Consider the following 13,517-nt stretch of genomic DNA (forward strand, 5'->3'; position numbering starts at 1 on the left):
CTGTGCAAACCACGCTGCAGATAAAGTTCTAGCAGTAGCGCGTTACGTCATAAACACGTTACTACTAAAATTCCCACGACCCCGCCACGAAGCTAGTTCTAGCAGCAGCGCGTTTACTCGGACAGCGCTACCGATAGGTAGTTTAGCAATAGCGCCTTCGCCTTTAGAGCGCTACTACTAAAACTAGCTATCTCCACCCCCACTACCGCTCCTCTCCGTGATACACACTCACACACTCAGACTCACTCCCCCTCAACCCCCCGCGCGCCGGTCCTCCCCCGCTGGCCGCCGTCGCCCCGGCCAGCCGCCATCGCCTACCCCTCTTCCCTCTGTGCTGCCGTCAACTCCTCCTCCTCGCTAGACTCAGTACCGCCCTCCTCCTCCGTCCTCCCTCGACTCGCCACCGGCCGGTCCCTCCTCGCTCCGCCTTCCTCCTCCGTCCTACTCTCTTCTCCCTCCTCGAGTCGCCCCTCCTTCTCCCTCCTTCCTGCTACATTTTGATTTAGTAGGCTAGTTCATATGCAACATTTTGATTTAGTTGATTTAGTAGACTAGTTCATATGCAACATTTTGATTTAGTTGATTTAGTAGGCTAGTTGATTTAGTTGATTTAGAACATTTTGATTTAGTGGATTAATAGGCTAGTAGATTTAGCTGATTTAGAACATTTTGATTTAGTTGATTTAGTAGGCTAGTTGATTTAGTTGATTTAGTAGGCTAATTGATTTAGTATGCATCATTTTATTGTTATTTTTTCTGTACATGGATATGTAGATGTTTTTGTTTTTTTAATAAGTTATTTTTTGGCAAAATGTAGGTGCCAATTTAGTTACAATCACATGCTACTGTTTTTCTTTCCTGTGAAGTGGATCGTTAATCCTTTGCTCATATTGCTTTAGGAAAATGGCGCCGCCACCACCACCACTATGTCGACTGTGCAAGTCAAGGTGCGCCAGCAGCCTTGCAACTGGCAAGCTGTTCAGCATCTACTTCCAGCCGAGTTTTCGTCATGCGGCGGTAAGAAATTAGATGAAATGTAACAACTATTTTATTTTTAGTGTTATCATTACTGCATTGTGTCATTTTGCTTTTTTTACACAGATCGTCCCATGCAATGTGAGGTTGAAATTCAACAAGCTGACAGGAGACACTGTGACATTTGAGGCTCCTGGGGGCCCGTACACTATGGAGGTCGAGAAAGGAAGCAATATGTCGCAGATTGGAGGAGATGGATGGGCTCGTTTCGTCGCCCACATGCGTCTTACTGGTGCTGAGTTGATCAGGTTCTCCTTCAGAGCAGAAAGACGCAAGCTGGCTGTCATATATCTCAACCTGGTGGAAGATGATGAAGATGACGAAGATGATGAAGATGATGAGAACCCACTTCGTGAAGCCATCATAGCTCAAAGAATGAGGCTGAGTGAGGAGGAGGTGCGCAACCTATGGGACATAATTCCGCCACGTGATGACTTTGTTGGGGTGCCATTCGTGACCCGCCTGACAAGTACCATGGTCGATCGGCATGAAATGGTATGTTATACTGACTGTAGTAAGTTGATGATATATATATACATATATGCTTTATTGTTGTACTTACAAATGCAAATTATCCGATGATATGCTTAGTGAATCCAATGATATGCTTAGTGTAGAGTCCAATGATAAGCTATGTGGAATCTAGTCGATGATATGCTATGTGGAATCTAGTAGATAATCCATATATACTTATTAGTAGAATTCATGATTAATTAGTACAAATGCGTAGTACTGTGTCTTTTGATAGTGTAGAAATGTAGACTTAATAGAAATATATTTGCAAGAGTATGTGCCAAGCTATTTATTAATTGATATGTTTTTCTTATTCAGAAATTGCCAAAGAACCTATCTGCGAGTTGTGGTATCGAGCCTGATGAAGAAGGCTCAGCTGGACTACGCCTTACCGCAAGGGGCTCCGTCACCACATGTACTTACCACATGGACACAGACGACGGTCGCACACACTTAAACTCGGTTGGCTGGAAGAGATTCCTCGTTGGCAAGAATCTTCGTGTTGGACAGGCCATCCTAATTACTATCAGGAACACCCGCCGTCCAGGCTTGAGGATGATGATCGTCGATCGTCAATATCAGCTAGAACTACATATGTGTGTGTGGCTATATCATCTAGAACTACATATGCTGATTGCCATCGATCATGTAGAACTACATATGATGATCGTCGTCGATATCATCTAAAACTACATATGATGATCGTCGTCGATATCACCTAGTACTGCTTGAGGATGCATGTTGAGTATATTTGAAATTGTTATCTAGTACTCCCTCCATTTCAAATTACTCGTTGTGGTTTTAGTTCAAATTTGAACTAAAACCACGACGAGTAATTTGGAACCGAGGGAATACTACCTAGTACCTATAATGCTTTATGCCTTTATGAAATTGATATCTAGTAGTACCTAGTATCTCGAAATTGTAGTTTATTGAAGCTGAAACGGGGTTGAAATGATGAAAGATGTAGCAGTAGCGCAGGGCTAGGAAATCGCTACAGCTAACTAATAGCCGCGTGTTCTGTAAAAGCGTTGCTGCTATAGTCAATAGTAGTAGCGGGGGTGAATACAACGCTACTACTAGGAGTTAGCTGTAGCGCCTTATTGGTAGCGCGGCCTCCCACGCTGTTGATAGCCTAAAAACCCGCGCTACTACTAGGCTTTTCCCTAGTAGTGTAAGTATCATGCATAGCAAACGTGGCATCATTAATAACATGCGACATATCAGAACGAATAGCAGAAGCAGGTGTAGGTGTCGCAAACTTACTCATAACAGAATGTGAATCAAGTGCAGAGCTAGATGGCAGTTCCTTACCTCCCCTCGTAGTTGAGGGATAGATCTTGGTTTTTGGATCTCTCAAATTCTTCATAGTGTCCAGCAGATATAAATCCCAAGTGACTCAAAGAATAGAGCTATGCTCCCCGGCAACGGCGTGAGAAATTAGTCTTGATAACCCACAAGTATAGGGGATCGCAACAGCTTTTGAGGGTAGAGTATTCAACCCAAATTTATTGATTCGCCACAAGGGGAGCTAAATAATATTCTCAAGTATTAGCAGCTGAGTTGTCAATTCAACCACACCTAGAAAGTTCGTATCTGCGACAAAGTGTTTAGTAACAAAGTAATATGATAGTGGTGGTAGCGGCAACAAAAGTAAAGACAACGAAAGTAATGTTTTTAGTATTTCGTAGTGATTGTAACAGTAGCAGCGGAAAAGTAAATAAGCGTAAACCAGTATATGGGAAACTCGTAGGCACCGGATCAGTGATGGATAATTATGCCGGATGCGGTTCATCATGTAACAGTCATAACATAGGGTGACACAGAACTAGCTCCAATTCATCAATTTCATGTAGGCATGTATTCCGTATATAGTCATACGTGCTTGTGGAAAAGAACTTGCATGACATCTTTTGTCCTACCCTCCCGTACAGCGGGGTCCTATTGGAAACTAAGGGATATTAAGGCCTCCTTTTAATAGAGAACCGGAACAAAGCATTAGCACATAGTGAATACATGAACTCCTCAAACTATGGTCATCACCGGGAGTGGTCCCGATTATTGTCACTTCGGGGTTGCCGGATCATAACGCATAGTAGGTGACTATAGACTTGCAAGATAGGATCAAGAACTCACATATATTCATGAAAACGTAATAGGTTCAGATCTGAAATCATGGCACTCGGGCCCTAGTGACAAGCATTAAGCATAACAAAGTCATAGCAACATCAATCGCGGAACATAATGGATACTAGGGATCAAACCCTAACAAAACTAACTCGATTACATGATAAATCTCATCCAACCCATCATCGGCCAGCAAGCCTATGATGGAATTACTCACGCACGGCGGTGAGCATCATGAAATTGGTGATGGAGGATGGCTGATGATGACGACAGCGACGAACCCCCCTCTCCAGAGCCCCGAACGGACTCCAGATCAGCCCTCCCGAGAGGTTTTAGGGCTTGGCGGCGGCTCCGTATCGTAAAACGCGATGATTTCTTCTCTCTGAGTTTTTTCTCTCCGAAAGCAAATATATAGAGTTGGAGTTGGCGTCGGAGGGCATCTAGGGGGGCCACGAGGTAGGGGGGCGCGCCCTAGGGGGGGCGCCCCCCACCCTCGTGAGAAGGGTGTGGGCCCCCTGGTCTTCATCTTTGACAAGGATTTTTTATTATTTTTCTAAGATGTTCCGTGGAGTTTCAGATCATTCCGAGAATATTTGTTTTCTGAACATAAAACAACACCATGGCAATTCTGCTGAAAACAGCGTCAGTCCGGGTTAGTTCCGTTCAAATCATACAAGTTAGAGTCCAAAACAAGGGCAAAAGTGTTTGGAAAAGTAGATCCGACGGAGACGTATCACTCGTTGAGGCGGGAGTTGGTGCAGCGTCGAGCGATGGGGCTGGGGACGACGGAGGCATGCACGGCCGGGGCCATGGACGGCGGAGCTTGGCTGGGGCGACGGGGCCGGCGGTGCCCATGGCGAAGGGGGAAGGGCGATGGGGACGGCAGGCGACGTCATGGAAGATACCTGCGGAGCTTCGAGGGCGACGGGGCTAAGGCCGGCACGAGAGGTGGTCGCCAGCGGGCGAGGTGGTGGCCCGGACGCCGGCGGAGCTTCGGGCGCGCCAGGGCCGGGGGCGACAGGGAAGGGGTCGGGGACGACAAGGACGGGGCCGGGGGCGGGGACGAAGGGATAAGTGGCCTGAGCTGGCAGGAGAGGTGGTGGCCGGTGACGGCGTGTGGATAAGGGAGAGAAACCAAAGAGAGATCGTGGTGGGGGAGAGGATAAGGGAGAGAGAGTGCTGCACGTGGGGTGTTGGGCGCGTGAGGCGTGGGCGCGGGGTGTGTTGGGGCACGAGGGGATGTGTGGCTGAGATCCTGCCATGTCATCGACCCAAGTGATCGATCCACGTGCTGTGTTTCTTTCTTTGCCGTCTTCGTTTTTTATTCTAGATGGCAAAGATCTTTGCCATCTGCGTTTTATATTACATACGGCGAAGTATGTTCTATGACGTCTGTAATATAAAACGCAGACGGCAAAATTTCTTTGTTGTCTACTTTTTTTTATTACATACGGCAAAGTATGTTCTTTGTCGTCTGTGTTTTTTTGCACAGACGGCAAAGTTTATTTTACCGACAATTTTTCTTTGCCGTCTACTGATGACGGCAAATCCTTTCTTTGCCGTCTGCCCGACGAAAAGCTGACGGCAAAGACGTCCCCTGATGGCAAATTAGCTGTTTCTTAACATCTTTAGCTTTAATACCCTTTTCTTTCATGGATTTCTTTGCCTCTTGCATATCTTCGAGACTGAGAAATAGAACACCCCTTTTCTTCAGAGTTCGTTTAGGAATAGGCTCAGGAGTTCGCTTAGGAAGTGTCCATTATTTGCATTTGTCCACATATTATTCAATAGAATTTCAGCTTCATCCGGTGTTTTTTCCCTGAAAACAGAACCAGCACAACTATCTAGGTAATCTCTGGAAGCATCAGTTAGTCCATTATAAAAGATATCAAGTATTTCATTTTTCTTAAGAGGGTGATCAGGCAAAGCATTAAGTAATTGGAGAAGCCCCCCCCAAGCTTGTGGGAGACTCTCTTCTTCAATTTGCACAAAATTATATATCTCTCTTAAGGCAGCTTGTTTCTTATGAGAAGGGAAATATTTAGCACAGAAGTAATAAATCATATCCTAGGGACTACGCACACAACCAGGATCAAGAGAATTAAACCATATCTTAGTGATACGTCTCAATGTATCTATAATTTTTGATTGCTCCATGCTATATTATTTACTGTTTTGGACATTATTGGGCTTTATTATCCACTTTTATACTATTTTTGGGACTAACCTATTAATTGGAGGCCCAACCCAGAATTGTTGTTTTCTGCTTGTTTTAGGGTTTCGAAGAAAAGGAATATCAAACGGAGTCCAAACGCAATGAAACCTTCGGGAACGTGATTTTCTCATCGAGTACAACTCAGGAGACTTGGACCCTACATCAAGACACGTAACAGGAGGCCACGAGGTAGGGGGCGTGTCTACCCCCCCCCCCCCCCCCCCCCCCGTGCACGCCCTCCACCCTCGTGGCCCCCCTGTTGCTCCACCGATGTACTTCTTCCTCCTATATATATATCCACGTACCCCCAAACGATCAGGGCAGGAGCCAAAACCCTAATTCCACCGTTGTAACTTTCTGTATCCACGAGATCCCGTCTTGGGGCCTGTTCCAGAGCTCCGCCGGAGGGGGCATCGATCACGGAGGGTTTCTACATCAACACCATAGCCCCTCCGATGAAGTGTGAGTAGTTTATCTCAGACCTACGGATCCATAGTTAGTAGCTAGATGGCTTCTTCTCTCTTTTTGGATCTCAATACAATGTTCTCCCCCTCTCTTGTGTAGATCTATTCAATGTAATCTTATTTTTGCGGTGTGTTTGTTGAGACGATGAATTGTGGGTTTATGATCAAGTCTATCTACGAATAATATTTGAATCTTCTCTGAATTCTTTTATGTATGATTGGTTATCTTTGCAAGTCTCTTCGAATTATCAGTTTGGTTTGGCCTACTAGATTGATCTTTCTTGCAATGGGAGAAGTGCTTAGCTTTGGGTTCAATCTTGCGGTGTCCTTTCCTGGTGACAGTAAGGGCAGCAAGGCACGTATTGTATTGTTACCATCGAGGATAACAAGATGGGGTTTTCTTCATATTGCATGAGTCTATCCCTCTACATCATGTCATCTTGCTTAAGGCGTTACTCTGTTTTTAACTTAATACTCTAGATGCATGCTGGATAGTGGTCGATGAGTGGAGTAATAGTAGTAGATGCAGGCAGGAGTCGGTCTACTTGTCTCGGGCGTGATGCCTATATACATGATCATGCCTAGATATTCTCATAACTATGCTCAATTCTGTCATTTGCTCAATAGTAATTTGTTCACCCACCGTAGAATACTTATGCTCTCGACAGAAGCCACTAGTGAAACCTATGGCCCCCGGGTCTATCTTTATCATATTGTTCTCCTATTACTTTGCTATTTACTTTGCCTTTATTTTACTTTGCATCTTTATCATAAAAATACCAAAAATATTATCTTTATCATATCTATCAGATCTCACTCTCGTAAGTGGCCTCATAGGGATTGACAACCCCTATTTGCGTTGGTTGCGAGGATTTATTTGTTTTGTGCAGGTACGAGGGACTTGCGCGTAGCCTCCTACTGGATTGATACCATGGTTCTCAACACTGAGGGAAATACTTACGCTACTTTGCTGCATCATCCCTTCCTCTTCGGGGAAAACCAACGCAGTGCTAAAAGAGGTAGCACTTAGCATCACCCTTTAATGAGAACGGGAATATTTTAAGGATATAAAAGTAGCGAGATCTCTCATCATTAGTGAACAGGGTAGCTATATCATTTAATTTAGTAAGATGTGCCACAATAGTTTCAGATTCATAGCCATAAAAAGGATCAGATTCAACCAAAGTAATTGTATCAGGATCAATAGAGAATTCATAATCCTTATCAGTAACAAAGATAGGTGAAGTAGCATAAGCAGGATCATATTTCATTCTAGCATTCAGAGTTTTTTGTTTAAGCTTAGCTAATAATTTATTAAGATCACTTCTATCATTGCAAGCAAAAAAGTCTCTTTTAGTTTCTCCACCCATAACATAGCCCTCAGGCACAACAGGTAATTCATATTTATTAGGAGAGACTTCATAATCACTTTCATCAGTATTATCAGTTTCAATAATTTCATTCTCTCTAGCCCTAGCAAGTTGTTCATCAAGAAATTCACCAAGTGGCACAATTGTATCAAGCATAGAAGTAGTTTCATCATAAGTATCATTCATAGCAGAAGTGGCATCATCAATAATATGTGACATATCAGAATCAATAGCAGAAGCAGGTTTAGGTTCCGCAAGCTTACTCAAAACAGAAGGTGAATCAAGTGCAGAGCTAGATGGCAGTTCTTTACCTCCCCTCGTAGTTGAGGGATAAATCATGGTTTTTGGATCTCTCAAGTTCTTCATAATGATAAGCAGATATAAATCTCAAGTGACTCAAAGAATAGAGTTATGCTCCCCGGCAACGGCGCCAGAAAATAGTCTTGATAACCCACAAGTATAGGGGATCGCAACAGTTTTCGAGGGTAGAGTATTCAACCCAAATTTATTGATTCAACACAAGGGGAGCCAAAGAATATTCTCAAGTATTAGCATCTGAGTTGTCAATTCAACCACACATGGAAACTTAGTATCTGCAGCAAAGTAATATGATAGTAGTGGTAACGGTAGCAAAAGGTAACGATAGCAAAAGTAATATTTTTGGTGTTTTATAGTTATGATAACAATAGCAACGGAAAAGTAAATAAGCGAAGAACAATATATGGAAATCTCGTAGGCAATGGATCGTTGATAGAGAATTATGCCGGATGTGGTTCATCATGTAACAGTCATAACCTAGGGTGACACAGAACTAGCTCCAATTCATCAATGTAATGTAGGCATGTATTCCGAATATAGTCATACGTGCTTATGGAAAAGAACTTGCATGACATCTTTTGTCCTACCCTCCCGTGGCAGCGGGGTCCTAGCAGAAACTAAGGGATATTAAGGCCTTCTTTTAATAAAGTACCGGACAAAAGCATTAACACATAGTGAATACATGAGCTCCTCAAACTACGGCCATCACCGGAAGTGGTCCCGATTATTGTCACTTCGGGGTTGTCGGATCATAACGCATAGTAGGTGACTATAGACTTGCAAGATAGGATCAAGAACTCACATATATTCATGAAAACATAATTGGTTCAGATCTAAAATCATGGCACTCGGGCCCTAGTGACAAGCATTAAGCATAGCAAAGTCATAGCAACATCAATCTCATAACATAGTGGATACTAGGGATCAAACCCTAACAAAACTAACTCGATTACATGATAAATCTCATCCAACCCATCACCGTCCAGCAAGACTATGATGGAATTACTCAGCATGGCGGTGAGCATCATGATATTGGTGATGGAGGATGATGACCCACAAGTATAGGGGATCTATCGTAGTCCTTTCGATAAGTAAGTGTGTCGAACCCAACGAGGAGCAGAAGGAAATGATAAGCAGTTTCCAACAAGGTATTCTCTGCAAGTACTGAAATAAGTGGGAACAGATAGTTTTGTGATAGGATAATTTGTAACGAGCAACAATTAACAAAAGTAAATAAAGTGCAGCAAGGTGGCCCAATCCTTTTTGTAGCAAAGGACAAGCCTGGACAAACTCTTATATAGAGAAAAGTGCTCCCGAGGACACATGGGAATATCGTCAAGCTAGTTTTCATCATGCTCATATGATTCGCGTTCGGTACTTTGATAATTTGGTATGTGGGTGGACCGGTGCTTGGGTGCTACCCTTACTTGGACAAACATCCCACTTATGATTAACCTCTATTGCAAGCATCCGCAACTACAACAAAAGTATTAAGGTAAACCTAACCATAGCATGAAACATATGGATCCAAATTAGGCCCTTACGAAGCAACGCATAAACTAGGGTTTAAGCTTCTGTCACTCTAGCAACCCATCATCTACTTATTACTTCCCAATGCCTTCCTATAGGACCAAATAATGGTGAAGTTTCATGTAGTCGACATTCACATAACACCACTAGAGGAGAGACAACATACATCTCATCAAAATATGGATCGAATACCAAATTCACATGACTACTAATAGCAGGACTTCTCCCATGTCCTCAGGAACAAACGTAACTAATCACAAAGCATAAACATGTTCATAATCAGAGGGGTATTAATATGCATATAGGATCTGAACATATGATCTTCCACCAATTAAACCAACTAGCATCAACTACAAGGAGTAATTAACACTACTAGCAACCTACTAGCACCAATCCCGGACTAGGAGACAAGAATTGGATACAAGAGATGAACTAGGGTTTTGAGAGGAGATGTTGCTGATGAAGATATTGATGGAGATTTCCCTCTACCAATGAGAGGAGCGTTGGTGATGACGATGGCGATGATTTCCCCCTCCGGGAGGGAAGTTTCCCCGGCAGAACAGCTCCGCCAGAGCCCTAGATTGGTTCCGCCAAGGTTCCGCCTCGTGGCGACAGAGTTTCGTCTGAGAAGATGTCTTGTTATTTTTTTCCCATCGAAAGACTTCATATAGCAGAAGATAGTCACCGGAGGGCCACCAGGGGGCCCACGAGGTAGGGGCGCGCCCAGGGGGGTAGGGCGCGCCCCCCACCCTTGTGGGTAGGGTGTGGCCCCCCTGGTGAAGTTCTTGCTCTCAGTATTTTTTATATATTTGGAAAACGTCTTCCGTGGAGTTTCAGGACTTTTGGAGCTGTGCAGAATAGGTCTCTAATATTTGCTCCTTTTCCAGCCCAGAATCCTAGCTGCCAGCATTCTCCCTCTTTATGTAAACCTTGTAAAATAAGAGAGAATAGGCATAAGTATTGTGACATAATGTTTAATAACAGCCCATAATGCAATAAATAATGATATAAAAGCATGATGCAAAATGGACGTATCAACTCCCCCAAGCTTAGACCTCGCTTGTCCTCAAGCGAAAAGCTGAAATCGAAAAATATGTCCACATGTTTAGAGATAGAGGTGTCGGTAAAAATAACAATAAAATACGGACATGAGGGCATCATGATCATTCTTAGAACAGCAACTTATATAATTCTTGCCATATGATTTCTTATGCTAGAGTAATAATTCAATCACAATCTCAAGTATGAATAGTAAACTTCATTGAAAACTAACAAACTATAATCTCAGTCATTGGAGCAATTGCAATTTATCATAACATAACAAAGAGTCAATGTATAAGAGCATTTCAGCAAGTCCACATACTCAACTATCATATAGTCTTTCACAATTGCTGACACTCACGCAATACTTATGGGTATGGAGTTTTAATCAGACACAGAGAAAGATAGGGGCTTATAGTTTTGCCTCCCAACGTTTTAACTCAAGGGTAATGTCAACAGTAATAGTTCATGAAACTCACACCCAATTAGCCATATATACCAGGATCTTTCCAACATACCGTGCTTGCCAAAGGATAAAATGTAAAAAGGAAGGGTGAAGATCACCATGACTCTTATGCAAAGTAGGAGATAAAAGTAAAAGATAGGCCCTTCGCAGAGGGAAGCAGAGGTTGTCATGCGCTTTTATGGTTGGATGCACAAAATCTTAATGCGAAAGAACGTCACTTTATATTGCCAATTGTGATATGAACCTTTATTATGCAGTTTGTCGCTTTTATTTCTTCCATATCACACGATCGTATAAAGCTTATTTTCTCCCACACTAATAAGTCATACATATTTAGAGAGCAATTTTTATTGCTTGCATCGATGACAACTTACTTGGAGGATCTTACTCAATCCATAGGTAGGTATAGTGGACTCTCATGGCAAAACTGGTTTAAGGGTATTTGGAAGCACAAGTAGTATCTCTACTTGGTGCGATGAATTTGGCTAGCATGAGGAGGAAAGGCAAGCTCAACCATGTTGGATAATCCATGACAATATAATTTATCTCAGATGTAAGAAAACATAATCCATTATGTTGTCTTCCTTGTCCAACGTCAACTCTTTAGCATGTCATATTTTAATGAGTGCTCACAATCATAAAAGATGTCCAAGATAGTATATTTATATGTGAAGACCTCTCTTTCTTTATTACTTCCTATTAATTGCAACGATGACCAAAACTATGTTTGTCAACCCTCAACAACTTTTATTCATCATACTTTTTCTATGTGAGCTCATTACTCTCCATAAGGCTCACATGATCTCTTTGTTTCTTTTTATTTCTTTCTCTTTTCTTTTATTCACTTAGGATCATGGCAAAATAACCAAGCCCTTGACTCAACACTAATCTTTATTATATAGCTCATGGACTTGATTACATAGAAGGATTTATAAAGCAAAACTCACAACTAGATCATACTAAGAACTTTTATTCTACTGGATCAAAATATTACCAAAAGGATCGAACTAAGAAAAATGGTAAAGATAAAAGTGATGGTGATACGATACCGGGGCACTCCCCCAAGCTTGGCAGTTCCCAAGTGGAGTGCCCATACCAGATACTCAATTCTTCTTTGTTGGTGAAGAAGGTGGAGTTGTTGATGATGGATAGTCACACATCGAGCGTAGGAGGTCTTCTAACTTGCGGATAATGCCCTTGAGAGCGATGATATGCTCCTTCAACAAAATTTGCATGTGTGAGATACTTGTTTTGTATACGAACTAACTCAATCATCTTGAAAGCTTCAATTTCTGTTGGGGTAAGAAGATTGTGATCCAGTTGAAGGGTGCCTTCTGTTGCCGGAACTTGTTCCTCCATGGCCTTCTTGATCCCTTCATCCTTGTTGATCTCCGTAGGTTCTTCTCTCTTCAGCTCTATCTTCATTAGCCAAGCATCGTTGCCCTCATGATTGGAGGAGGAGGGAGACGACATAGTGCTTGGCCTTGACAACCCTGACAGAAAATAGCTTGAAACAAAGACATGAGATTTTTGCGTGATACGGGAGTCAAAACCCCCGGGAGATTATATAATGAATTTTTACTGACCAAAATACGTGTCGTGTACGAAAACGGAGTTCGGAGAGCACACGAAGTGCCCACAAGGTAGGGGGAGCGCCTAGTAGGGTAGGGTGCGCCCTCCAACCTTGTGGAGGCCTCGTGTCCTTCCCGGACTGCTTCTTATTTTTCTATTTTTCTAAATATTCCAAAACGAAGAAATATTGCCGTAAAAACTGTTTTGGAGTCGGTTTACTTACCGTACCACATACCTATTCCTTTTTGGAGTCTGAAACGTTCCGGAAAGTGTCCCTTATGTATTCCTCCGGGGTTATGGTTTCAATAACATTGATTTCAACATTTATGGGATTACCTGAGATATAGTGTTTGATTCTTTGACCGTTCACCACCTTCGGATTTGTGCCTTCGAAGTTGTTGATTTTTATGGCACCGGAACGATAGACCTCCTCGATAACGTAAGGGCCTTCCCATTTAGAGAGAAGTTTTCCTGCAAAAAATCTTAAACGACAGTTGTATAGCAATACATAATCACCTACATTAAACTCGTGCTTTTTTATCCTTTTGTCATGCCATCTTTCAAACTTTTCTTTAAACAACTTGGCATTTTCGTAGGCTTGGGTTCTCCATTCATCAAGTGAGCTAATATCAAATAACCTCTTCTCACCAGCAAGTTTAAAATCATAATTGAGTTCTTTAATAGCCCAATAAGCCTTGTGTTCTAGTTCGAGAGGTAAGTGACATGCTTTTCCATAAACCATTTTATACGGAGACATACCCATACGATTTTTATATGCAGTTCTATAGGCCCATAATGCATCATCAAGTTTCTTGGACCAATTCTTTCTGGACCTATTAACAGTCTTTTGCAAAATTAATTTGAGC

General features: G+C 42.5%; 1 protein-coding gene across 1 annotated transcript; it reads left to right on the forward strand.

The window, feature by feature from the left end:
- The first annotated feature begins 903 nt into the window (after window positions 1–903).
- LOC147967359 (uncharacterized) lies at window positions 904–12,002 on the forward strand. The gene is made up of 4 exons (XM_087523108.1): window positions 904–1,017; window positions 1,102–1,530; window positions 1,867–2,112; window positions 11,982–12,002. Exons 1-4 carry the CDS (start codon window positions 904–906, stop codon window positions 12,000–12,002), a joined length of 810 nt encoding a protein of 269 aa, XP_087379234.1.
- The last annotated feature ends 1,515 nt before the right edge of the window (window positions 12,003–13,517 follow it).

Source organism: Triticum urartu, chromosome 5A (genome assembly GCF_056163025.1).
Source record: "Triticum urartu cultivar PI428250 chromosome 5A, HENAU_Tu73, whole genome shotgun sequence".
In the NCBI taxonomy this organism is placed as follows: Eukaryota; Viridiplantae; Streptophyta; class Magnoliopsida; order Poales; family Poaceae; genus Triticum; species Triticum urartu.

What these genes read in the sequence shown, in the direction of transcription:
- LOC147967359 (XM_087523108.1), top strand. Translation starts at nt 904, where the DNA reads ATGGCGCCGCCACCACCACCACTATGTCGACTGTGCAAGTCAAGGTGC. An exon ending in TGGTCGATCGGCATGAAATG is followed by an intron (nt 1,531 to 1,866) that starts GTATGTTATACT and finishes TTTCTTATTCAG; the next exon opens with AAATTGCCAAAGAACCTATC. An exon ending in CAGGCTTGAGGATGATGATC is followed by an intron (nt 2,113 to 11,981) that starts GTCGATCGTCAA and finishes TTTATTATATAG; the next exon opens with CTCATGGACTTGATTACATA.